The following is a 27,408-nucleotide window of genomic DNA, read 5'->3' as shown; positions in this document are numbered from 1 at the left end:
GCATAATTCTAGTGGGGGGAAATTATTAAACAGAAGAGGATAAAGACAAGGGAAGATTTTAAAGCCACCCTTATTACTAAAAGTAAGCCTTGGTAATAGGAAATTAAAGATAGAAAAAATGAAATATATAGTTAATGACAGAAAACAGAAAAAAAAAAGACTTACTGGTACCGGTTTCTGTCCTTCAAAGAGTTTTTTCTTGAATCGCTCCCTTCACTAAAATTATCATCACCCTCTTCAGATTCCAAACTGCGATTGCAGCTCCGAATAGTTTGAAAGATACTGTTTGCTGTTGATTCTTTTTCTGGATTATTTAAACCATCTTGGCCTACACGTTGCAAGAAATTATCTTGTCCGCTGTAATCTGAAACAAACTAGAGATATCTAAAAGATCAGTAAAATAATAAATAGAATATTGTGTCATCTACTTCCTACTGGAAATTCTTTTACAAGAATAATGAATATTTAGCATACAATTCCTATAAACTTCATACATCCACTCCTAAACTGACCAAATCATTGCATAAATTACTGTAATCTACAATGACTCCTGCAAACTTTTAAAAAGCTTTAGTCTTAATCTTCTCATGTAACAAGGGCATTTTTCTTTTAAAAACAAAATTATAAAACTCAAAATGCTTCTTTTCATAGAGGATAATCTTGTTTCACTGAGTTTCTGAATTCATTCTTAAGGAACTGAAAACCTTTTAATGCCCAAAGAGTTAAAGTGAAGGTCAGAGTATTTAACAGACAACAGTTACATCATTACAGATTTACATACTTAAACTTGATTTAAAAGATAAACATGATCATTTGGTACTAATGTTAATTTCTCAGTATTCTGATATTGAACGAGATATAAACAACTGAATCTGAACTGCTGCAGTAATTACAGGAATTAAATTGAAGTCCTTGGAAAAGTCTGGTAAGAGTCTGGTTACAAAAATTTTTATTGGATTATGCCTTCATATAAAAAAATATAAGCACTGGATGGCTATGAACATGATGTCTTGGAATATCAATCTCATTTACCTCTAATGTTTCATCCTGGGAGTTATATCGTGGACAGAGTCTGATGAGGCTTGATACTCCATCTAGAACTTCACAAAGCTCTTTTAAAAATACACCACAGAAAGGAACCACTTTGCAGCCTGGAATATTGAGTGCCCGGTTGACCACTTTTCTGTATTCAGATGATGACTCATGTTGTGCCATTGCATCTTTCAGACTGCGCATAGTTTCAATATCAGACTGGTCCATAAATTGCCACATTTTTAGAACTTTTCTCGACCTATTGCAAAAAGAGATTGCGATATTTATTAAAAAATTAAAACCAGAAAAAAACATTAAAAATTAAACTTCAACACTTGTTGCATATACGCCATACAGGAAATTATCATCATTGCTCAGAAATGACTTAATGAAACCAAGGTCATAATTTTTACGAAAATTCTCCTTAGTAGACTATTTCCCCCTCTCTAAATTATTAAACAACAAAACTAAAAAGCAGGAACAAGCAATCTGATCTACTGAAGTCTGACATTTTAATAAAAACCCAGCTGCATAAAATATACAAGTAGGCTTTCTAACATTTTCACTGTCGTTGCCTTAAATGTATAAAGGCCTGGGAAGAAATCAAAAAAGATTAAGGAAATGGCATAAAGATAAACCAGGCAGTTTTTTACAAATCCCTTTAGTTGTATTATGAAGAATCTCTAAGGTTAGCAAAATGTTTTTTGTAAAAAAATAAATTTAATATAATTTGCATTTTTTTTTTCCTATTTCACTCACAAAACAAATTATCTATTGTCATGAAAGTAAATAAATCAGGGCCATGCTCCAGCCTCAGGCAGCAGTGCAGTGCTGTAGATGAAAAGAATCCTTTGATTTTAAACAGAAATAACCCCTGATGTTCCCTGAGGACTCCAGGTATCACTGGGAGGTCTCTTACTCTCTGAGCTGTATCTCAGTGCAAGGGGATGGCCTTTCTAACCACACCTGGCCCCAGAGGGACCCAAAGGTCTCTCTACCAGTAGGATATCCTTCTGTCCCTGTCCCAGAAACACTGCTAAACAGTACTAATCTTGCTCTTCTCTCTTGTGTTGTGCAGATACATTACAGATAAAATCAAGCTTTTAATTTAGTTTGCTTTTCCCTCACGACTTACATGGCTTGGAGACTGTGGGTGCATTCTGCTCAAAAAGTCTTCCCGTGTCTATGAGTATTTCAAATGTGCTTTATATACCAAAAATGTAAACAAATAGCTCAGTGAGAATCCTTACTGAACCACTTTAAAGCTTTGTTAGACAAACAAGATAAACAGGGAGAGTCAGAGCAAATCTGATCTTAACTCTTCGCTGTGCAGTGCAATTTGCTGCCACTGCCCGTGTAAAGTCACTGCTTTCCTACTCACTGACCCCAAAGAAACCCACATTCCGTAGGAAACCCAGCAAGAAGCTGCCTGTAGCTGTGATACTCCATGTATCACAAGACCATGGCAGCACGAGATCCCAAAATCAATCAGTGTAAGTAAATTAGAGGAGATTGAAAAGGAGGTTTAGCTGCTTGTTTGGTTTTCTTGGGACTTTTGTTGCTTTGTGTTGTTATGGTTTGTTTGGTTTTTTTTACAGTGACTGACCATTTTAGAACATTACCATGATTATATTTCACTTGTAGTTCTGGAAATTACAACCCCAAGCTTTAGTTGATTATAGATAATCCACAGTCACTTTTGAATCTGCTTTTCACATTAAAATGTCCATTTAAAAAAACAAACAAAAAAAAGGTACATTTTCTAATGTAACATAGTAGTATGTACCAGGAAAACCTGATGGTGTCTCCAGCACATTTTGGGAAAAATGGGTTTTAGTATGCTTCATTTTACCAAAAGGGATTACTAGAAAGTCACAGGGTAGGTGGGATGATGTGATTTAGGCATGGATTTCTCTTTAGTCCCTTGTTCTCCAGAGACATTTGCTTAACAGAAGCTGTAGTGTAATCTACCACTGAAAATCCATTTAACAAAAGAGTTGCCAGTACCTTAGCCCTGCCAGAAATTCCATTACAGCATTGTAGTTGCCCATATTCCAGCAGCATTTTGCCACATGTACTAAATATGAGAAGACTTCTCGTTTCTCCTCCATAGAACCTGCAGTCAGGATCAGCCAGGTAACCCATGAGCTCACCTTGTAAAATAAAATGGACAGTACAGTCAGCCAAAGAAATGTCACTTGGCACATACTTGATGGACAACATGGGTGGTTTCAGTTTCTTTCTGCCAGGAGGGTATCAAGTCAAAATTCTGCTCATACATTCATGGCCAAATTACACAAGCATTGCAAACACACCTTACACACAGACACACTCAGGTTACAGTAGCTAAAACATTAACTATTCTAGAAATATTTATATTAAAGAAAAAGCTACTGATCCCTTATTATAAGATACTCTGGATTTACATTCAGGCCACAAGAAAATGACCAGCTTAAGCCAGGACTGATTTCTAATGCTGCCAGAGATCTGCAGTGTAATTTTCCATTAACATAGCTTAAAATCTCAGCCTCATGCTGAATAACCCTTGCTCCTCTAACCCTTGTTATGAATGAAATGGATAGTTCATAAATTGGAATTTTTTTTTTAACTTAATTTCACAAAGCTGGTAATTCTCTTTAACGTACAAATTTGCTAGTTCCTATATGCACTGAACATTTAAAATAATCCACATTATTCACTGGCAAGATCACAAGTGAAGTAAACAAAAAACCTACACCTTCTGAAGTGTGACCATACTGCCAATTTCTGTTTGGTGACTAATTAATGCCAGAATCAGAAATTAACTTAGTACATGACTCTGTCTGCATTTAAACAAGCAAAAATCAAACCTTCACTTTAACAATATGCAGATTTTCTTTCCAGTTTATGTTCCCACAACATCCATAAAAAGTAGCTATATGTCACATGGAAACCTAATTTAAACCAACCGTTCCCTTTTACACTATGATTCCCTGCAGACCTGATTTGTGTCATTGTGTAAACACCTGGGAAGCAATAAACATGATTTGTTTACTGACACAGAGAAGTTCTACCCTCTGGCTGTGAAGAATTTAAGCATTTTAAAGAAAAACAAAATTTTAAACAAATTGGTTTTAATCTGTGATTTGGTTTAATTTGTTTTAAAGTAGTAAAGATGCAATGACAAAGAACTCCCCAGTAAGAAGCAACCTTGCAACAAGGATAGCTTCTTGTTGATTTTTTTTTTTTTTAATAGAGTTTAGAACAGCTCTAAAGAGTTATGATGGACAAACACTGTAAAAGCAAACAAAAAAATTATACAGGTCACTTGCAGCCTCAACCTGGAATGTGTATAGGTAAGAACAAAACAAGGGTGCAAAAGGCAGTGGTCTCACATGACATTTATTTTCACTGTTCTTGCAGGACAAGAATAGACTTACAGGAAGAGTAGAAAAACATGTTTTAAAATGTTTAAAAACTCAGAAACCAGGTGTATAAACTGACCTTTCTGGCAGCTCTGAATAGCATCAGCTCTCCATGAAGTTTTTCTATTAATTATTCAGTGTTTGTTGATTAATCTGAACTCATCACATAGCCTCTGAAAGGGAGATCAAGGGCTTCTCTAAAAGCGTAACAGTTTGGCACCCCAAAACTGATTTTTTTGGAAGGTCTCAACAGTCTGAGACTAGAACAGGGGTGATTAAAATGCAACAGTAATGTCAGAAAGGAGGGAGCAGAGGAAGGAGCTATAAATGAAAGCTGTTGCATTTCATTCAGCAAAGTTACTGCTGAGTGTTGTGCCCAACATCTGCAAAACTTTTCTCCTCTTAGCTTTTTCAGCAAAGACAGATGGAAAGGGAGGATAATTCAGCCAGATAACAGAACTGAGAGGGCATTTCCCCAAAATTAAACATGACCCTGGAGTCCAGCTGAGAAACACAGAACTAATAAGCAGAATTAATTAGTTTTCAATTTAAATAGAGTGTTTTTATCACAGAAATTTTGAAGGTGGGAGATCTAGTAGAATCAGAAGGCTTTAAATGAGCAGAGAATCAAAGCTGAATGTCTGCTGACTGAGGTCACTCCCCAGCTCTGAACTCCCTGAATATTTTAATTCTGCCCAGGCAGAATGTATTGATGTATTCAATAACTTTATCATGAAGAACAATATCCTAAATACACACATATTGAAATAGATTTTGCATGGCATTAACTTGAGATTATGGTTCAAAATGGCCAAAGCTAAAATGAACAATGTACAAATAACACTGAAATGTGGATAGATTGAAAGTACTGATATTTTCAGAAAACATCACATTTGGCAAATTAGAGGAAACTTAAGTTTATTAATTAAAACATAAACTAATTAAACAATGCTCTACAAACATACCATTGTATTTTGTGACTTATTGAGAAATTTATGAACAGTCCAGAGTATTTATACTCAAAGGAATGCCTCCATAAGAATCATCAACATTCTGAAATGACTAGAGCTCCCAGGATCCCCGAAACACCTGGTAATGCATAAACTCATGTTTGCTGCCAGGGATGCATAAGGCTTCCTCTGCACAGATGGTGCTCAAGGAATAATTTTTCAGGATCTTCATTCAAATGGAAGTTCAGAATTGGGATTCCTCAGATCTTGGCTGTGTACACCTGAACTAGATGCACCTCACATGAAGAAATGAAGAGAGTAACTCTGTATATGTATTTCTTTCTTGGTGAATATGGAAATCACCTGGAAGCTGAACAGAAAACCCTGGGGTTTGCACTTCATCAAGTAAACAGCACAGAGAGTATTCTGGAGTAGCACAGTTTCTCTCTCACTAAAACAAGGTGCAAAATCTCTACCTCCAAGAGGGATTTTCCAGCAGGGTGAACAGAGCAAATGGAGGCTCCATCCTGGCTAGAAGCAGGCAGTGACTGATGAACACTTCAGCTAGTTGGATACAGAACAGTACCTCCACTTCCAGCAATTCATTCCCAGATGGCTTGCAGAGCTACCTTCCCAGGTGCATCACACCTGAGGATGAAGCACCATCAGGTAGTCAGCAGCCTGGTTATCAGGCTGTCACCACATCAGTGTGAGGGTTTTGCCATACTGGCACTGTCTGAGCTACCTAGCCAGGGGACCCGAAACAGCACACCCCAGCCAAAAGACTGCACGACAGCAGCCTTGCCAAGAAGATCAAAATACACTGCAAATATTCATCAGCATGAAGAGTAATGCTTCCTGGACCAAGTTTTTGTGTAAGGTATCACTCTAATGTCAGACCGCACTCCACGCACCGACATCTCAATCCTTATTGCCTTAGCTTTCTTCTTTCACACTCGACTTGCACAGTTCTGTTTACAGAACTCATTTTAAACTCCCTTCAGAACAGAAATCATCACAGCAAATCTATAATTAGATTTCCGCTGCACTGCTGATGAGTCTGAAAAGTATGAGAAAATGTATCCTGGCTTCATTACTTTAATCCACATGATTGCAAGACCCAAGTCATAAACTGAAACTCAAATCCACTCGAGTTGATAATAACATCCGTCTTTTCATTCAGAAGGACAAAAATGAGTGTACTTCAGGATTAATGCATATTAACAGCAGCAAACAAAAAAAAAATCAAATATATACTTTGTTAATATTTAAATATTTTCTGTCTTTTCAATTGTATATTTTTAAAAAGTCAATTAAATAGAGAAGTTCCTGCAACTTAACTGTCAGACTTAGGAGTACAAATACAATTTTTAAAACGTCCAACAAAAATAAATAAACCCACCCTGAACTTTTAAATGTGAAAAACATTCAAAAATGAATATGAGACTATGTTTTTTACTGCCTAATTACTGATATACCACTGATTTAAAGTAATTTCTATGTACCAGAAAAAAACCTCCCAATTTGTCAGGGGCACGATCAGATTACTATTATACATCTATCTATATATAGATAGATGTATAATATATATATATATATAAATAAGTACTATATACTATATATCTACTGATATTCAGCTGCAGTTACTAAGAGAATATTAAGGATATACATATGAAGGATATAAAAGAGATACTCATGATAGAACTTCATCCCTAATGTATGGCACATGACCTTACAAGTTTAAACTACTGGATTGGTTACCATTTAGAAACACAGAATCATAGAATGGCTGGGGTTGGAAGGGACCTCTAACCATGTGGTCATCTAACAATGCAATGTTACTGCAGCTCCAGGCAGTACACAGGATGAAACAATCCAAACTCATGTTGAATTATTATCTGTATCCCTAAATTTCCCTTTACATAGCTACTAGAGAATGTAATCTGAATTTTTTCTTAATGGGAATTAATTTGTTTATCCTCTATAAGAATGTAAATACAAGTGGTACTTAGGGAGGAAAATATTCACAATCTTCACCTGTGAATCTCAGTGTTTTGTCAGCTGTACTGCTTTACATTCATTTCCCCTGCTTTTAAGTTTATAAAGTTTTTGCAGCACTTCCCAAGCTACATCCATTGGTGATAGTAGATGGAAGAAATTATGTCTTCTATTTTTATATTATAATTTTTAGGAACTTCACAATACTTGAGAGATGCAGCTTTCAGAGGTGTAATTAGCAAGCGTGTCTGTCTTCCTGAAGTTCAACATTTGCCACTGCCCACAAGAAAATAAAATCCTTTGTCTTACCACAAAGTAAGATTATAGTACAAACCTTCTCTAACATCTAACATACATATATTAGTTATGGATAGCTTTCTATAATAAATTGCTGGTGATGTTACTACTGCCTACAGAAGAAAGCAAGAAAGATTTTAACACTGACAAAACAAAATATGTGTATGAGAGATTTCTGAATAAAGAACAAGAAGTTGCTTTTTCCAGGTAACTGAAGAATAAGCATGACAATCTTTAACCCATTTAACCAGGCTGTTCTGGTTGCAATGATTTTATTTGATAAAATTTAAGTAAAATTGGAAGAACATGAATAATCTATGTAGAATAATAATCCTCATCAGATATCATTCAGTATTTGTGTCAAGAGGGAAAAACATTCTCATGTTTAAGAAGCCAAATTCTTAGTGTATCAGTGTACTCTGATAAAATCCATTTTTCACAACATGACAAAGTCATTCCACAAAGTAAAAGTGTTGCTGAGGGATATTATCCTATAAACATATATGAGTCAGATTCATATTTATGGGGCTTGTTAAAACACTATGAGTATATAGCATTAGCACTAACAGCTGGCTACATGTGTTCCTGGGCATTGCTTACTGTGCACAAACCCATCAATGAATACTGATGAATATAAGGATCACAGTATATGACAGAGAACTTATACTTCATATGATTTTTACTAAAGTTTCATAACTAAAATTTTTTGGATTTTGGTATAATACGCAACATAATTTTCAGATGCATTTATTAAATCTGGCTATTTTAAATTGCATTGTCTTATGAACAGATGGTTCACTTTATATGCTTCAGTGAAATTATATAACCTTACAAAGAACATTTACCATTCTAAATCTCATTAAAACACTATTCCAAACAAGGACTGGAAACAGTTTGATATTTGTACAAACACAATCTTTTTAAAAGCATCAAGGCAAATCCATTTAGGCATTGCAGAAAAATTATGAGCTAGGAGACAGGGCACAATATTTATTTACATTCCATAATTTCAGTAAAATGAAATTTTACTCTGTTTTGTTAGTGAGTTGAACTTCTTATTTTGCATTTCCAGCTCCAAGTAGGACTACCTTCAGATAACTGTTTCAATGGTCTTTCAGTCTGGTGCAGCTTTCAGTCTAAGACATCACAATTGCTTTGTATGCAATATTCCACCATGGAAAATTAAATGCTTCATTTTAAGTTTTTATTTCTTTTCTTTTACTTGAATCTGTGGTCAGAAAGATCAAGCTACAGAAAAATCCCTTCATGCTTATATAAAGCAATGCTTACATATTTTCAAAATGTATTTTATGTTTATATAAACATTAATGCTTGCAATATGTACATTGAACTTGTGTTTCTGTGGCTGGTTTGCTGACAAGAGGTAGAACACTGGCTGGGAGTGAAAAAAAACAACTATGTAAGAGTCTTGGAGGGTAACAATACAGAAAAAGAAAGAGGTGCCCAGGAAGATGATGGCGTATCATAAAGATACAATCCTGGGGAGGGACCACATGGCACTTGAACTGAAAAAGCAGGGCACTAGTAATACCATAGAGCAATCAAAGAAAAATCAAATGAAGAAGACAAAGAACACAGCAGGCAACAAGGAAACATGGAAAAAAAGTATGTTATTACAGTTCTCCATTACCTAAATCACAGGTACCATTTTCCTCATCTCTTCCCAGCTACCAGAGCTCTAACTCTGAGTCTCCTGGACAGTCTGTTCCCACAGTTTTTATAAATCTATGCAAAATAAGCTTCTGGTAGTCAGTGTTCTGTTAGAGCAGGAAGGTTTTATCACTTCTATCACTGCTGTTACTATTCTCTTTAGTGCACAATCTTAAGAGACTCCAAAAGCCAACAGTTTTGCAAAGCTGGATGTTTGTTACTACATTTCACTTTCCTTCTCCCATGCCAGATTTTAAATCTCCCATGCAGATTTTAATTACTCTGAGTAACAAGAAAGCATATCTGCCTTTAGTTCCACCCACTGCATGCTCTTGCATGACTCTATGATCAATTTGATATTACTAGAAGCAAATGAAATACCAGCTGTGTCTCAGTGATGAGTACACGTTGTGCCCAAGTATCACTATCATATAGCTACATTTTAAATCAAACTTTTAATGACTATGGGCTTTATTTATAGCTAGTGATACTGAATGCATGTAGTCCAAAATCTTCACTATTAGTAAAAAATGCATAGTAAAATATCTTCTTTAACTATATATGTACATGTGGCAAAGGCTACAATATAACATCAGTTAAAAAAAAATAATCTAAAAAGCTCAAATGTTTAAGAATATTTGAAAAATCTACAGGTGCATTTGCTTCTCCCACTCCTGCAAATCTAAACTAATAACTGAATCCAAACTACTTTCTATAAACTGACACAGGTACAGATGCAGTGTTTTCTGAAATGCATCTGGCTTACATATATACATATATAATACATAATATATACATGTTATATATACATATATACATATATACATACATATATACATATACGCGTGTGTATATATATATATATATATACACACACTATGCAACCTTACAATATACAGAAAGATTCTTTTCTACCTGAAAAAAGATTTTAAGATCTGTCAATTCCTATTTTGCAACACTTACAAGTTTGGAGCTATACACTTTTTTAATAATACAGGAAAAATGCATCGAATTGAAGAGTTCCCTAACTGTCTTCTGGCAATGAAAACTGAATTGGAACAAACTTATAATGTTATAGCAAACTGATTTTATCGAATCTTATTTAGTCACCCACCATGAAAATTTGAATTAAATGCATTCAGACTATCTGAACCCTTTTCTTGAACACATTTATAAGAAGTAACAGAGCTACTGATAACAGGTGAGGAAACAGGCAACTTATGGGAACAAGATGTGTAACACAGAATTTCAGGTCAAATAGATTAAAGGGACAGAAGAATCATTCCCTTTTTCTGAGACCATTTGAAACCTCAGGCTGTTCCATGAAGAAAGTGAGAGAAAATATTGCAAGGATCCATTCATTCTAGTGCTTAATTTTTTACAATTGAGTCTAGTGCTACAATTCATTACATAAAACCCAAAATTCTTTCACGTTTTCAGTTTTTCCTTTAAATGTCTTCTGAAATATTGAAGAAGTTTTGATAAGTTTTCTATACAGTACAGACACAACAGGTCAAAACACAGAAACTTTATGACAGCTGAGATGGCAACATCCTAGAAAATGAGGATGGCCATTGGATCAATGGAACTTCAAGAGCATATCTGGAGCCCAAAAGCGTAGCAATAATTTTTTTTGTACTTTAGCTTCTCTGGAATGCATGTATTTGTTAAATCTGTTCTAAACTTCAGGATTAAGGAACAACTGAAAAAAAAGTTGCTCTTTAATCATAGGATTATAAAAGAACATTTCTCATAAATAAAATGTTCATTTTAGATATATTTAGATGCATAAGATAGCACATGTAGTGCATAGAAAAGCTGTAGGGCCAGGTGAACACTGTAACTTTCTCTCCTTTTTTTCTAAATCCAACGAAATTCCTTGTTTGTTTTTCAGTATTTGATGCCACACTATTATAGTACTCCAACAAACTGCTTGATTGATTTGACCTGTTCTTTACACAAGAATTAGCACCTTGTTGTTTGCAGATCAACAGGATGAATTTCTTCTTAATCATATTTATTTATTTTCATTAATTCTGAAATACGTGAATTTCAGGGTCACTAGGAGCACGTTATAATTTCTCTCAGTTCTGCTCTCCTCATTAAATACCTGATAATTATTACATAATAATCTATAGTCTTTCTGTATAATGTAGCGCAGCATGCAATCCTAGTGATTTGGTAATAACTTTGTTACGCATTTCTCATCCTTCTGTGGCTTCCATAACTTAACTTTTATCTTTTCAAGGCTACTGCACCTACTCTGTGTTGAAAACTCCTCTGATTTTTTAATTATTTTATAATTTAACTTTAGTTTTATGAACACTCGTGGCCAGGCTTTCTGTAGCAGCATTACAGAATTATTTAAGCTGCAGTGGCAATCTGCACCATGACTATCATCTTTCTATAGTACCTCTGGAGAAGCAATGCCTGAAAAACCATGTCTATAGCTGTAAGTATTATAAACCTTTAGTGACTGGACTATATGTCACATGAACTTCTGTGTGTCTGAAACTCCATCAGAGACAGTAAATCCTTGAGACATCCCACTCTGTGGGACTTGAGCAGATCATTCATGACTGACCTTTTTCACAACATATTTTTGAAATGAATCACTGGGTGTTCAAGCTCCTTGTCACAGCAGCTATATTAATCAACACAGCAGGGAAAAAGCTGATACATGGAAACCCATGACAAGGAAAGACAAAGGGAAATTAATAATGCCTGAATACCCTCTAGTAACTGCATGTCAGGTCTAAGCCATAACCATGCTCTTTTAAACAACAGCAGTTTCTGCTTCCAAGTGCCAGCAGTACAGGATTTGCCAGCTAACATGTCTGTGCTACTATCCATGGAGTGTTTGACAGTAGCTTTAATCTGTGCTTTCCATATTTCATGTCTACATTACTTACACTGCTACATTTTTTTCACTATCACTTAAAGTGAAAAAAGAAAGAACACATGAAGAGGATCTAGAGTGCTGTCATTTCCACCTTTTGTGAAAACTAATAAAGGTAATCTATTTCCCATCTGCATCATGTATTTTTTAAGACCTTCATATATCAGACACAAAACCCACTTAGTTACTACTTTCATCCAGTATCTGTAACATATAAAGATATCTCCGATTTCAATAGAGTTCTTGCTGTACCCCTGAATTTAAGGTCAAAACAGTCACTAAACCCCTGAAAAAAAGTGCAAGGTGAAAAGTTATCACAGCTCCCAGATGTAAACAAATGGCACCTCTCCCATGACAGAGGCCTCAGGCCACTGACACCCAGAGCAGATCCTGACATTATGACAGAGAGCTACATTCAGATTTCTGCAGGCTAAAACCAAAGTGTGTGGCATGGTGTAAGCAGGCTGTGGAAACCCTGCCTCAAAGACGGTAACAAAGGAGCTCTCTGAAACACTTAAGCTGCTTATCTCACATTTAAAGCAAGGATATAAATAGTGCCCAACATTCAAATCATTCACATCGAGAAAGCAGTTTTGCAACTGCAAAGATATTTGAAGTATAAGGGAACCATGTGCTGTTTCCCAGTATCTAGTGCCTGAATTTGCACTCTGCAGTCAATGGGAGTTTGCAGCTTCAGTAATGAAAGAGGGGTTCTGAGAGCTACTGAAATTTAAACAGTAAACAATACTTGTAAAATCTGCCCTATTAAGACCAATTTTTTAACTTACTTTTCACTTAAACTCACTTTTAGAAGATATTTTAATAATATGAAAATATTTTAATCTTCATTGGTTTTAAACCTTAATTTATAATACTCCTGCAGCCCCCTTTCAATCAAAGCTTCCGAGAAAATGTCAGTATTCTTTCTATTAAATAAAGAAGTTCCTCTGTAACAAAACAGCAATTATTGACTGTCATTTTAAACCAGTGTTAAAAGATGCTCCTCATTAATGTGTAGCAAGTTTCAGAAAAATAACTAAAAAGCATACTGTTTGATGAAAAATTATATACTGTAAACGTTCATTTAACAGAATAATGCAATGGCATGAAATTTTTCCTGTTATGTATCAGAAGCCTGTCCTGTCATCCTAAAAGTCATCCTGGCGCCCACGTTATAAATACACTTCAGTATTTCTATAGGCAAAGCCAAAAAAAATCAGCAAGTGCTCACTGACTTTTGCCAACAAAAGCATGATTCTATGCACAAAAACTTTTTTGCCTTTTACGAACAACAACATTTTGAAAGTTCATGCCTGTGACTGGCTACGGCTACTGATATACTTCATCATAAGATAAACCTGATAGCAAAATAGTGTATTTACAAGCAGTAAATACTGAAAAAAGAACTCCATTTAAACATTTGAAATTATGTTTAAAAAAAGACATTCCACATTATACTTAAAATAATCCATTGCACTAAATATTACATAATCTATGCACAAGATATCCAGGACTGAAATCAAATTATATGAAAAATCATCTTTACAGCATTACCAAAAGAGTAATGCTAGATTACAAAAACTGTGAAGTCACAAACCTCTAGCACTGAAAGGTAATGTTGACTGTTGTACCAAAAGGGTACTTTAATGTTACAGTTTTCATAGACATGGAATAGTCTGCCTGCTTGCCCTTCTATCCTGTGACTCTTCAGCATCAGACCACCTGACAGTCAACCTAATTTGAGCAGTAAACTGCAAAATGGCCAGCAAACCACTCTGGCATTGGTCCTCACCAAGGCATACTGGAGCTTGACCACTTCACCTGCTTCCTACTGTTCTTTCTGTGGTGATCCCTGTAAGAGAAATACCACAGGAAAAGGACCCTAGATGGATCAGGAGCTAGAGTCCTCTCCAGCTATACACCAGCCACAGTATTTTTCTAACTACAGTAACTAAAGCTAATTTAAACAACTTTGAGGTTCCCTCTGAAGACTGAATATTCCAATTGCAACTTTTATTTTATGTTACCGTAACAGAATTGGGTAAGGGAAGCCAAAAAGTTCACACTATTTAATATCTAAATTTACATATGCAAGAAAAAAGAGACTCTTCAAAACATGCTAAATATTCACTAAGTAATTCTTATTTGCTCAGGGAGCAGGAAGTTCACTAGAGGGAGGTTAATACATATTCTGCTGTATCTATTTAATATTGTGCTCTTTTTGATACCTGCAGAACTTTCATCCCTTAATAAAGTGCAAGAATGCAGTGGATAATGAAGTAAAGATCCTATCCTGACTCCTAAGATCATGCTTAGTCTACAAAAATAAAAAAAAAATGTACAAAAACTCCAGCTCCTGAACAAAATAATAAACTGACTGAAAGCATACCCCATACTGTCATTACGAATACAAAGAAGCACAAGTCTATAATTTTTTTTCTTCCTGTTTACTTTTGTGCAAGAAGAACTTAGTTTGTAGTTTTTCAAACTCACTGAGCAAATTAGTTATATAACTGCTATTAAATTCCATGGAAGTTATTTAGCTAAATCCCCTGCTCATCTTAACTTACGTTTTAAAGATTTGCCATTATGTGAAATTCAGCTCTGAGCAATGAAGGAAATAACTAACTCACAAGTTAGCTAATAATGCTATGAAAAGTAATTAAAAAGTTTTCTCTTACCTCATTAAACCTCGTCACAAGATCTTCTACAGCATTATGTTCACCATTTGGGGAAGCAAGAATAGTAGCAGATATGGAAGCTTTAATAGCGGGCAGTTTGCTTTGATAGTCAGCATTACCCAGATCCCTAGTTAAAAAGCAGAGGTAGTCAATGGGTAAGACTTTCCTGTAGAGCTCCTGCTCCTGCTCAGTCAGAATGCTGGCAACCTCCTCTGGGAACTGGATGAGGTGCTGCAATTCTATCAGCTCTTTGCTGATCCCAGCCACATTGGAAGGAAGGACACTGGAGCTGGCCATAGATGTACACGCTTGACGTTCTAAAACAAAACAAATACAAAATTTAGCATGTTTTGCCTTGAACTCTGTGGACTGAGTCATACAGAAGCAAGACAAGTTGTTCTTTTTGTTCTGTGAAATTGTGCATTCATTTATTCAACAGTACACTATAGAAAGTAGCATAACGACTTTCTATTTAAACTATCTCATAGGTTCTTTCAGTTGGAGGTCTTTCTGCACATGTCAATAAAACTACATATGGTTTAGCCAGATAGATGGTAACTAGGGCCTCTGAAATTGTTAAGATACCAAGAAAAACACGCTTGCTTCCTGAGTTATCCAAAAGTCTGCTTCAGTCACTTGCCCTCTTGTAAAAGCTTCAAATAAAAGGATCATCTGCCAAGGTATGGCTCTATTTTGCCTCCATATGAGTCCACAGCACAGAGGAGCTGGAGGCCTTTACTGGGGTGTCAGGACTCTACAAGCACAAGAAATAATGTAGAATGATCACATATAACCCATGTAGTCAGCACTTTTTTTCATTTTCTTTATATTCTCTTGCTATAGATACAATTTATCAGAGCTCGCTCCATAGTGAAAGTGAATATCCAAAGTTAGGAAACCTTCTTCGTCCCTCTGGAATGCATGTATTTGGGAGTATGCATGCTTTATCCATTACTACAAAAGATTCATGGTAGTTTTATATTTGCTTTGCAGTTATGTCCCTTGAAAGAAAACCAAAACCTTTTCCTAAGAAGGAAGAAGTCAAGTTTTGTAAGACCTCGTGGGAAGCCTGAAACATCAACAAAATGATTCCAAAACACTGAGTATGAGTCTTCTGACTAGATAAGCTTAGAATGGAGTCTCTGACCATAATTTTTCAGGAACAGTCATAGTTTTATATTCTGCACTCTTTCTTCCCAGTAAAAGCAGTTGATGTAGGGATTTCCACAGAATCATAGAATGCTAAGGGCTGGAAGGGACCTTAAAGATCATCTAAGTCCAACCCCCCCTGCATGGGCAGGGACACCTCCCACTAAATCAGGTTGCCCAAGGCACCATCCAACCTGGTCTTGAACACCTCCAGGGAGGCAGCAGCCACAGCTTCCTTGGCCAACCTGTTCCAGCATCTAACTACCCTCACAGGAAACAATTTTTGCCTTATGTCAAAACTAGATTTCCTCTTTTCCAAGTTTTAAACCATCACCCCTTGTCCCCTAGCTACACATTCATGCAAAAAGCCCTACTCCAGCTTTCTTGTAGGCCCCTTCAGATACTGGAGAGCCACTTTAAGGTCACCTTGGAGCCTCCTCTTCTCCAGGCTGAACAATCCCAACTTCCTCAGTCTATGTTCACAGGTGATGTGCCCCAGCCCTCTGATCATTTTTGTAGCTCTCCCCTGGACATACTGAAGGAGCTCTGTGTCCTTATGCTGGGGACTCCAGAACTGGACACAGTACTCCAGGTGGGGTCTCACAAGAGCAGAGCAGAGGGGGAGAATCACCTCCCTCACCCTTCTGTCTGTGATGCATTTGATGCAGCCCAGGACCTCGTTGGCTTTCTGGGCTGCAAGTGCACATTGATGGCTCGTGTCATTCTGGTAAAAAGCCTTTAATGAAACTACCCAAGAGATAGCATCATCTTCTGTAAGGAAGTCTTTTTAACAGAAAAATTATGCTGTCAAAAAGAAAATAATTTTGTTTGAGCTAAGCCAAGATTATTTAAATAATTCAGGATACTCAGAATACTCAGGATACTTATTCTCAGCATCACTACCCTCCACAATTTACATTCTGCACAGAAGTCTATTCCTTTTTCTTTCTCTCTTTTTATTTGCCTGTACTAAACTAATCTTATTTTCTGGACTATTTATCTTCCTCTTTTTCATGCCTAAAACTTTTCTAATTTGTCATGCCAGCAACTAACCTACACTACTGTTTCTGCTCCTAAACAGTCCCATCCATTATTCCTCCAGCTTTGTTTTTTCAGTTTATGTTCTTCAGGAAACTGATGATACCTTTGTCCACTTCAAAGAAAGACCAGGTCCTTCAATTAGCTTGAGGAATTGAACTGCTTTCAGGCCAAAGTCACAGTAGATTTTGTTTCTAGATTTAATGCAGGATACAATCTCCACTAGAATTAGCTACTGCTGCAGCAAACAGTATTAATCTTTGTGCTCTACAAAACTGACTTAATGCTAAATGCAGAAGAAAACTAGGACCCTGGCTATTCATTTGCAAGTTGTCTGTAGCTGGAATTGATAGCTTTGCTTCTCCTTCTGCTAAACAGCTGAAGCAGTTAATCTTTTAAATATCAAGCACTGATTTTATTAAACAAAACAAGATAACTTCTGCTTAGCTTTAAAAAAAGGGCTCATGGGTTGATTGCTGATACACGTGGCATAAACAAGTCTCATCTTCTCTAACAAAAGAAAAATATAAGAATGGGAGAAAACCCCATAATGCCTGCTTTGGTGTAGGCTCATCATGAATTTTAAAAGACACTGTCTGAAGAATCACTCATTTTAATCTTTTCAAAGCCTTTCTACAAGGTTCATTAAGGAGTTCTTCTATTAATATATTAACTTCAAATTAATTTAGCCTTTCTTAGTCTAAAACTTAGCATGTCCATCCATCTTACATGTATGTACAAGGTCTCTAAAAGCTATACTGAAAAAATAAATTTAAAATAGGTGAGTACATAAGAAGTGTGTGTGTGTGTGCATTTTTTATGTGCATACAGATAAGTTTCAAGACAGTCTTGAAAAACTGAGGGTTTTTTTCTGACATGTTTCTCAATTGAACCATATTAAGTTTGTGATTGCCATGCTAGGAAGAGGTTGATTCAGTATTTTTGTATATGAAGAACAGAGAATTCACTTAAAAGAAAAATGCAAGGAAACTTTTATAATTAAAGTCAGGAAAAATAATACTGCTAGAAGGTTAGTGTGAATTATCTGTAATCATTCATGGACTTTTTCCACATTTTCTTTATGTTCAATTAAGCAAAATAAGTATGACATAACTGATGTACCCTAACAGTAAAAGCAAAATTTAGCTGTACATTTACTATATTTCTTGTAAAGCCAAAATTAAAAGGTTCTTATTTATTAAATTTTGTCACGCACACAGATAACATCTTAATATGCAACATTATATAAATATTGGACTGCTGCCATCAATTTTCTGTAAGCAGAAATTCAGGATTGGGTTTGAGCAAAATAAGCAGAATCCATAAAAGACAGAACTAAATACAATAATAAACTCCTCCCCACAGAATACACTGATGTGTGTAATATATGACAGTTTAATTGCATACAACTGCTTTAGATACAGATCAGCACAACTGGGATAGCACTGTTTTGCTCTCCCTTGGATACAACATATCTCCACAATAACCAAGCCAACAAGCTTTTGTTTTGTTAATTTCCTGTTCCTCTTCTCAATAATTAAAAACATATCGGTCTCTCATTTAATGAACATAAATTCACCGTTATCAATTTTTACAGCAAACAACTCACTACAGTATCAAAGGGCCTGATATTAAACTCAGTGGGAAGCTTGCCACGGAACAGGATCAAGCTCAAGTTTAACTTCACTGTAGAAATCACTGAAAATAGATCCCGGTTCTTCTCCAAATTTCATTACAAGTCCAGTAACTAAAGAATCAGAAGACAGACATCTCCTCTCTCCAAATCCCTAAATCTAGCAATATGAGCTACCTCTTCAAACTGCCTATCAGCTTGCATTTTAAATTATTAGAAGGGGAGATCTGAAGCTACTGGGCACTTGCAGTAAATGAAACTGGAGTTCAGTAAGGCATAAGCATCAGTAAGCAGAAAATAATACTCTGTGCAAAGGAAGATTCTCATATGATGACTTGAAGAGGACTAATACAGACAGAGTCTGAATCTTTTGGTAGCCCAAGTAATATTACAGACACACTCTGGGGTTGCAAGGTCTTTTTCAGGTTTGGAATAGAAACAGCAAACTTCACAGCTAGATTAAGATTGATTTTATCATGGTAATAACAAGACACTGGAGAAAGTGATCTTCTCTGATGAAGCAGAGGGAAGTTATTACAGTGGGCCAGGTTAAAATAACAATAGTTCATACAGTACAAAGGAAAAAAGAAAGAAGTAGAAATTGCCTGTAGAACAGAATTTTAGTGGGAATAGATCACAAGGAACTGTCACACACATATTTCTACCAAGGCTGAGATTTTTTTTTAATAGAGTTATGAAACCTCTGGATGATTTTTAAGAAAATGGTAGTAGTCATGTTGGAGTATACCCGAAATAAATTGCATTTATATGTTACAAAATCCTGATTCATGCATTGACTGGAATATTGGAATTCAGCAAAAGGAAAGATATGGAATTCTTGTAACAACAACCACTTACTCCAAAAATAGCTTCTTGCTTTAGGAAATGGTAATGGGTTCAGAGTTTGAAAACCAGACTCTGAACTGTGCACTCTTTTTTAGCTTTTGCAAGTATAGCATCATCAGTCAAATGAAATCCCGGAAAAAAACCTGAAAAGTATTGTATAGTTAGAGATACAACCTGCCTATATAATTTCTGACTTGAAACAAATCTGACTAAACAAATGACATACAAGGCCAGCTGAGGTGTGTAGGTATAGGAAAGAATTATTTTTTTTTACCTCAAAAGTTGTGGATAAACACCTTCGACAGAGTATAAAACCCATGCACAGAGAAATGTTCATCCATATTTTAAGGTTGCGTTAAAGAAGATGAACATGAAATATTAATATATTAAATTTCACTCAACAATTACATAGCAATCCTTACATTTTTCAGAAGTTCCTACCCATAAGTATGAACTTGAAAACCCATTTGAACTGTTTGCAGTTGGATATAGAAGATCCTGGCTGTAATACATATGAGCACTGATATAATATATAGACAAATTTCTAGTATCACCATCAGTTCACCCCAGCTGGCACTGCCATACCTGCCTCTCACCTTCCCCAGTGTGCAGCTACACCCTGTCCTGTGTAATCACATCTGCATTGCAGCTCACACTCCTGGCAGTGCATCCCAGTGCATCCCACTCCACTAGCTTGAGTCATTCACAGAAGTATTTTGGAGCATATAAGAGAAGGATTTGGCTGCTTGTCTCTGAATTACCAGACACTGTCAACACATTTAACCGTTTCCAGCCCTGGATGGTCCTGGCTACAGCTGGCAGAAGCAATCGCAGACCTGTCCATAACACGCAGATCTTATGGTTTTGCTTCTGGCTGTGTTCTCACCAGAACTGAAGACACAGACAGAAGCATTGTAACAGTTACTCTGACTCTACAAAAACAGTAGTAGATCTCAGAACAAAGTTTTGTCTCTTGATGCTGATTTCCTGATTCATTTCCAAAGAGCTAGGACTGCATCCTCATGCAGACACAGGATGACTGGCAATGCCTCCAGAATAACTGTGTAAGAGTGATATTGTGAGTTAAAGCCCAGCCAGCAAATTTTTCTTGTGCACCTGAAATAATAGGCTTCAAAGGCAGTGCCTTAACAAATGACCCTAAGGCTGACAATACAGCAAATGGACACCTCAGCTACAAACTGCACCTAGTGTTACAGTTCAGCTGCACATAGTTATGTTCATAGACCCTAAGCAGAGACGAATCATCAGTTTGTAGTGCTGAAAGTCTGAAGAGATCCACAATCCACAACTGTCAAAAAGCATCCTTACTGCTTCCAGTCCACATGTCTGGCAGTGGGCCACCTGGGCCCTGCTATTAAGGAAAACTTCACCTATTGCTATAGTTCCTGAAATTATATCCTGATTTCAGAACAACTGCCAGAAGGTTTAATTAGAAATTTGGTAGATAGATAGTGAATAACCAATTGACTGGCTGAAAATTATATCTCAAAAGCTGCTTCATACCAACATGCAGTGTGTCTTGCTGTGGAATGCTGCAGCTTGAATCAAGATTTTATTGCTCCAGAGGCAGCCATAATCATGAAGGCTGAGTGAAAGAATTAAGGGAAATAAGAGTTGATGTGTAAACCTACACCTTTATACGACAGTGTAACAGATATGTGGAAAGGCTGTAAAGTGGTTAACTACATTTGATGTTGAGCTATTTTCAGGTTTTTCATTATTTTCCTTCAATGAAATCCCACCTGATAGATCCCCTCCTTTACATGTCACAAATCCTTCTCCTAAAGCCTGCCACAGCAGTAGTCTACCAGAATCCTGACTCGAGCAACACACCATCAAGAAGATCCTCTATGCAGCCTCTGTATTCTAGACCTTTTAAAATACTGGATATAAATGCAGCATAGCACATGGAATGTTAAGTTCAAATGCTAAATAAATGTATATATCAATTATTCAATAAATTCCAGCACATGAGAAAGAAATGGTCAAAAGGAATGATTCATAAGTTGACTTTGGAAGAAAAGAGTGTTCAGAAAAAGAATTGTACAATTCTCACTGCAAAATGAATTAGTTTCTGTGTGAGCTGCATCAGAACCCAAGCTACAATTTCATCCTCAAAAACTGATCCAAAGCACTTACATAATCAAAGGAGTGTCTGTGCAATGAGAGAACAAAATTAAACTATAACTAAAACCCATACAGATACAGCTTTGGGATAAGTCTGCAATAGAGAAATATCCAGTAGTCAAACAGAGGACCACTACTTATATATTTTGGCCCAGATAGATCAAAATTAAACTTAATTTTTTCATTTACATGAAGTAGAAATTAGAGTAATTTTCCAGAATAAGACAACTCAGTTATAGAACAGTGATAACAGGAGAAAAGTGAAACCAAAATGTTGTTTGAGAATACATCTATGCCTATGGAAAACAAAGTTAGAAATACATAAAATAAAAACTAATAAAAGGTACCCATTAAAGTAGGGGCTTATTATCATGATTTTTCATATCTTATTTTTTGTGCAAGGCACTTTTTAAACTTGAAACTCTATATGTAACATAGTTACAGTAAAATATAGCATTCATAAGATCATCAAGTCCAACTCCTGACCCAGTGTAGGGCAGCCCCATCATCACACCATGTGCCTGAGAGTCATCCAAACTCTTCTTGAACTCAGGCAGGGTTGGTGCTGTGACCATTTCCCTGGGGAGCTTGTTCCACTGCTCAACTGCTCTCTGGCTGAAAAACCTGTTCCTAACATCTAACCTAAACCTCCCGCAATTCACCTTCCTACCATTTCCCTGAGCCCTGTCTTTGGTCACAGGAGTGAAAAGATCAGTGCCAGTCCCACCTCTTCCCCTCATGAGGAAGCCACAGACTGCAATGAGGTGACCCCTCAGCCTCCTCCAAACTGAACAATCTAAGTGACCTCAGCCACTCCTCCAAATTCATCCCTTAGAGACCCTTCAGTACCCTCGTTGAGTGTATGAAAAGATGGTACCAGATTTTCCAGAACAACCAAAGGAGGCAAATCTGCTCCATAAGGTTGTTATTCTTACTGATTAGTGGAACAGAATTAATCCAAGTCACATCCAGTAAAAACAACAACACTTGATTAAATGTTCCCGATTTAAGCCCTGAAGCTTAGTAGTGAAAGAATTTTAAAGGAATGTAATACACTTGAAAATGTTTGATCAATTCAGAGGTTTCCTCATCCTGGCCTGCTTTCAGCAGTTACTCAAGCAGAGTCGGATCATAACACCAGCTTTTTTGAGACCTGTCCTCTAGATAATTATGACACAGAAAATGGACAGAGAATAGAACCACTAACAGGAAATACTGTTGACTGTGCACTTGCATTCAAAGTATCTTTTTATCTGCTAAGGAATCTTGTGAACAAGATTTTATATTACACTCTGAATAATGCAAATTTAACTTCTGCAGCAGAAACCCTTCAATCTACACCTTGGCTGCTTAGCTTTGGTGATGGTTCTGTTACTTACTTCTGTTACTTACTCCCTTGTGAGAACATTTTGTCACAGGAAAAATTAGTGTATCAGCTATAATTCCATTTGATATCCAAGGTTTTTTGATTTCAAATGAAAATTAAATCCAGGAAATGTGCCTGTATTTAAACAAAAATATAAATTTAACATACACAAAGAAATGCCATGACATACAGAAAAGGTATCATGGTGTAGTAAGATCACAAAAATGGTCACAAAAATGTCTTGTAATGTCACAAAACTATTGTCCTGTTATAGAAAGTACCAACATTAGAAAATGTTGGACATTTAAGATGTGAAGATGAATACATGATTAACTGCCAAAACCCTCCCTGGAATTTTTAGTCACCAGAGATGCTGTGCAGCATATTCATGGCTCCTCTCACATATCTTACAGAATGCTGTCACAATGGTCATCTACCTCTGCCTCTCTACTAGAGCTGTGCTACCCCAGGTTTGGTTTCTGCATTCAAAATATTATTTAATTTGTGTCCTACCCAGAGTGCACAAAAACACAGAGGTAAAATCCGAGCCCATCTTTTTTTCTGTAATCCTTACGTGCATATTCTTGGATAAACACAGGTACAATCTCTTAAATTAGCATTAGAAATTAAGGCTAGCTATTATTGTAGTTGGGCTGGATAGGTTCTGGGTCCCTTCCAACTGAAGTATGTGAATTATTCTATTCTATAGATTATTTAATTTTTTTCCTGGTATCTGGAGTTAAATTTTTATTCTATATATCATTCCCATATCAACTGATAAGAGTCTGCTTATTGGTTTCAACAGAGATGCAGAAAGAAAACAATTTTAAAAATGAAGAAAAAACAGATCTAGAAACAGGTTTCTCTCTCTCTCTAACAGACAATACCATAGGTTAGGTTCTATAAGTGGTCTCAGAACTTTTAAAAGTTTATTACTTAACAAATAACTTAAAAGCAAACTAAAAATTATTACCTAATATAACTTGTTTCTTCCTCATACATTCTGCAATATTGAATATACAAGAAGTTGGAAATACACACCTCTGAAGAGCATCTGCCAACCCAGGCAGCCAAAGACACCTGGAGCATATATCATGTTTAGAACTACAAGACACAAAGTGCAAAGAAAGCATAGGCTGCTTTCCTAAGACATATTTATTGTTTAGTTTGGGGTGAGTTAGTGTAGGAATAGTGTATTACTCCTCCAGATATTTCTCAAACCTCATCGGTGAATATGTAGTATTTATTAAAACTGGATTACTGTAAATCTACAAAAAAAGATAAATTCATTTTTTCATGTAGGGTTAAAACTCAGACTGAGAAAAAGAAAGGAATAAACAGAGAGGAATAAAATCGAATTTTTGCCATAGCACTGTTTGAGAAGGGAATTCAACTCCTCTGTGTGTGTGTGTGTGTGTGTATAGACTGGCTTCCTCTAATCTGGGACAGGTGAAACCAATCTGTCTGCATAAAATAGCAGCAAACCTTAGTCACCCCTAGTCTCACATGTTTCCTTAAGTTGCGTTTTGAATGCAAGTTTCCAGTGTAGTACGAGATCTTTTTGGTTAAGACCGACTACCATATGTAAATTTACTGGGTAAAGAAAAGGATTGTATAATGAGTTTACAAAATTAAATGAAAGAAACTATTCTTCATTTTAAAATGCAATTTCAAAAATTTAAAAGGTATTGTTTAATGCAAACAGCTAATTACACCAATTACCAGAAAACTTTCAAAAGGTTTATAACAGCAGGCATCCTTAACAACCTCATTTTTCTCATGGGGAGGGTGATGGGAAGCTGAAGGAAATTCATATGCTATTTTTATGAAGGATTAACATGATCCTACAACTTCCCATCATAGTAAGTCATGCTTGTGATGTTATTTAAGTATTATAGCATGCCACTATTTCTTTTAAGAAAGTATTGCTACTATCCAGCTATTCTTAGCAAGGTTTCTGAAATCACAAAGACTGCCTGAAGCCCAGTTTAAAGGATGCTGAAAAGCATTTTCAGAGGAAAAAGAAATAAAACTTAGGAAAATCCAAGTCAGTATAATCGAAGTCCTTCCACTGACATACAGAACACATCAAATGTAAGGTCACTTAATTCCAGTGGCTGACTGAAGGATCTATCTAGGGCTATCTCCCAGCTCCAGTGAGAGCCATGACTGCCATGCAATACAAACAAGACCAAGTGAGCTACAAGTTGTACATGGAATTTACTGAGGCAAATCCAGGATTTAGTGTAAATCGTAAAATTATGTGTAAGAAGCCATTTAGCTGGGTTAACACAGAACTCCCTGAGCTAGATACTTCTCAGGTCAAAAGCAAAATTTGCATACATGTTTTAGCAACAGATTCTCATGGTCAGCATGTCCAACTATGACAAACATACTTTTCTTGACAGTACAGCCAAGAATTCTAGAAATGGAAACACAGCAGACATGTATTATTTTTTGTCATTATATAACCAGTCAAAAGGATTTCTCTATTTGTGAAATTATTACCTGTATCCTGTATGAATTTGTATCCTAGTGTGTATGCCTGTATCCTAATGTGCATTTGAAATACTTTTCCAGGAGAAATAATTAGTATTTCAAACACGTGCCTAAAAAATTAAACGTTATGTCTAGTAACAAGTTAAGCTTCTATAAAAATCTAATATTTCATGTTACAATACCATTTGGTTTGAACATTCACATGTCATATATACTGCAGTATCTTAACACTCTTTAAATCTTTCCATACATATTTCTTGATGAGCTAGTAAATAGGGATAGTAGGGATAAAGGGACTGGAACAGCTGCCTTATGAAGAAAGGCTGAGACCTGGGGCATTTTAGTCTGGAAAGGAGAAGACTGAAAGGGGATTGAATTAATGTGGGTACATACACAAGGGGGCAATGGATTCAAGACAAAGCACAGCAAGTTCCATCTTAACATGAGGAAGAATTTCTTTACTGTAAGAGCTACAGAGCCCTGGGACAGGCTCCCCAGAGAGGTTGTAGAGTCTCCTTCTCTGGAGATTTTCAAGACCCATCTTGATGCATTTCTGAGTAATCTGCTTTATTTCTGATCCTGCTCTGGCAGGGGGGCTGGACTCAATGATCTTCAGAGGTCCTTTCCAACCCCTGACATTCTGTGATATATCCATTCAGTTTCTCCTTGATCTCACAATGCAGTTCATTCTGATAGTCCAGATTTAACCAGCCAACAGACACAAAAACAAATAAACTAATAAGTTGGCTGCTGAAGTTCACTGATGCCCTCAAAAGCTGTTCAAGCACACATCTATCTCATTGAAAATGCTGGTAAGCTTAATAGAACTGTGAAGTCTGAAAAAGAATCTACAGTACTGAGACAGCAAAAATATTATGTAGCTTAACAAAAAGCACTCAGCACAGTAACAAGAACTGCTGAGAAGTCAGTTGAAAATATTTTCTTTCCTTCAGATGTATTTAAATTACAGAGTGGAGAAGCCTTAGAACTGAAACTGGTTCAATGACTCAGGAGTTTAAGCCATAGAGGGATTAGTGGAATTAAACAAACTGGAGAGCAGAGCAGGCACAGGTCTAGAAGCCAAAAGAAGTAAAACAACAGACTACACAAACTAGTAAATCAACCTTAAGTTCATAGTAGAGATTTCAATGTCTACAATTAACCTCAGTATCACCTACCTCTTTCCACTTTGAACTAGAAATGCTTTAAACACTTATTTTATCCATGTGATCTTTTTTACAGCCTACCAGTGAACTGCTATAGTCCTGCTAGGCTAAATCCTGCTATAAGCAATTATATTCTATAATTTTTTTTGTTTAGTTCATGTAATTCGTGTAATAGTGAATAGTGTATAGGGAATAGTGTAAGGTAAATTAACCAAGATCCAGCTGTACAATGTGGTGTTCAAGCCAACAGCATAGCATTACATATTATACTGGTGTAACCAGTTATCTTCTAAAACCGAAAGTATTTGGTTTTCACAGGATTAATACACTTATTACATAAAAGCTCTTCTACAGAGGCACAAGGCTTTTTAATGAATATGTCTTTGTCATCAGCTTTAGCAGATTATACTGGAAAAGGTGTTTGCAGTTCTTTCATAACATGAAAACTTTCAAAATTAATGATTTTGCTATCCAAAACCAAACTCAAAATTAGTACCTTCTGAGACATATTCAGTTTTTAAGATAATTCCCTTAATCTGAAGGCTTCAAGTGCAATTTACTACTTCTCCGAAAGTAACATTGTAAAAATTAAGAGTTCTCTTTACTGCTCCCTGTGCTGGGGTTAAGGTTT

General features: G+C 36.1%; 1 protein-coding gene across 3 annotated transcripts in view; it reads right to left on the bottom strand.

Annotated features, from left to right (window-relative positions):
• Positions 1-27,408, bottom strand: part of PLCE1 (phospholipase C epsilon 1) — a 136,201-nt gene that overhangs the window by 39,461 nt on the left and 69,332 nt on the right. For all 3 annotated transcript variants that reach the window (XM_071748709.1, XM_071748710.1, XM_071748711.1), the window contains 4 exons: positions 14,933-15,249; positions 3,040-3,185; positions 1,033-1,291; positions 166-374 (listed from right to left, as the gene is read on the bottom strand). In XM_071748709.1, the coding sequence (XP_071604810.1) occupies positions 166-374; positions 1,033-1,291; positions 3,040-3,185; positions 14,933-15,249 (931 nt within the window). The remainder of the gene's footprint in view (positions 1-165; positions 375-1,032; positions 1,292-3,039; positions 3,186-14,932; positions 15,250-27,408) is intronic.

This window comes from Heliangelus exortis, chromosome 7 (genome assembly GCF_036169615.1).
Source record: "Heliangelus exortis chromosome 7, bHelExo1.hap1, whole genome shotgun sequence".
NCBI lineage: Eukaryota > Metazoa > Chordata > Aves > Apodiformes > Trochilidae > Heliangelus > Heliangelus exortis.
This window is presented reverse-complemented; position numbering and strand designations above follow the sequence as displayed.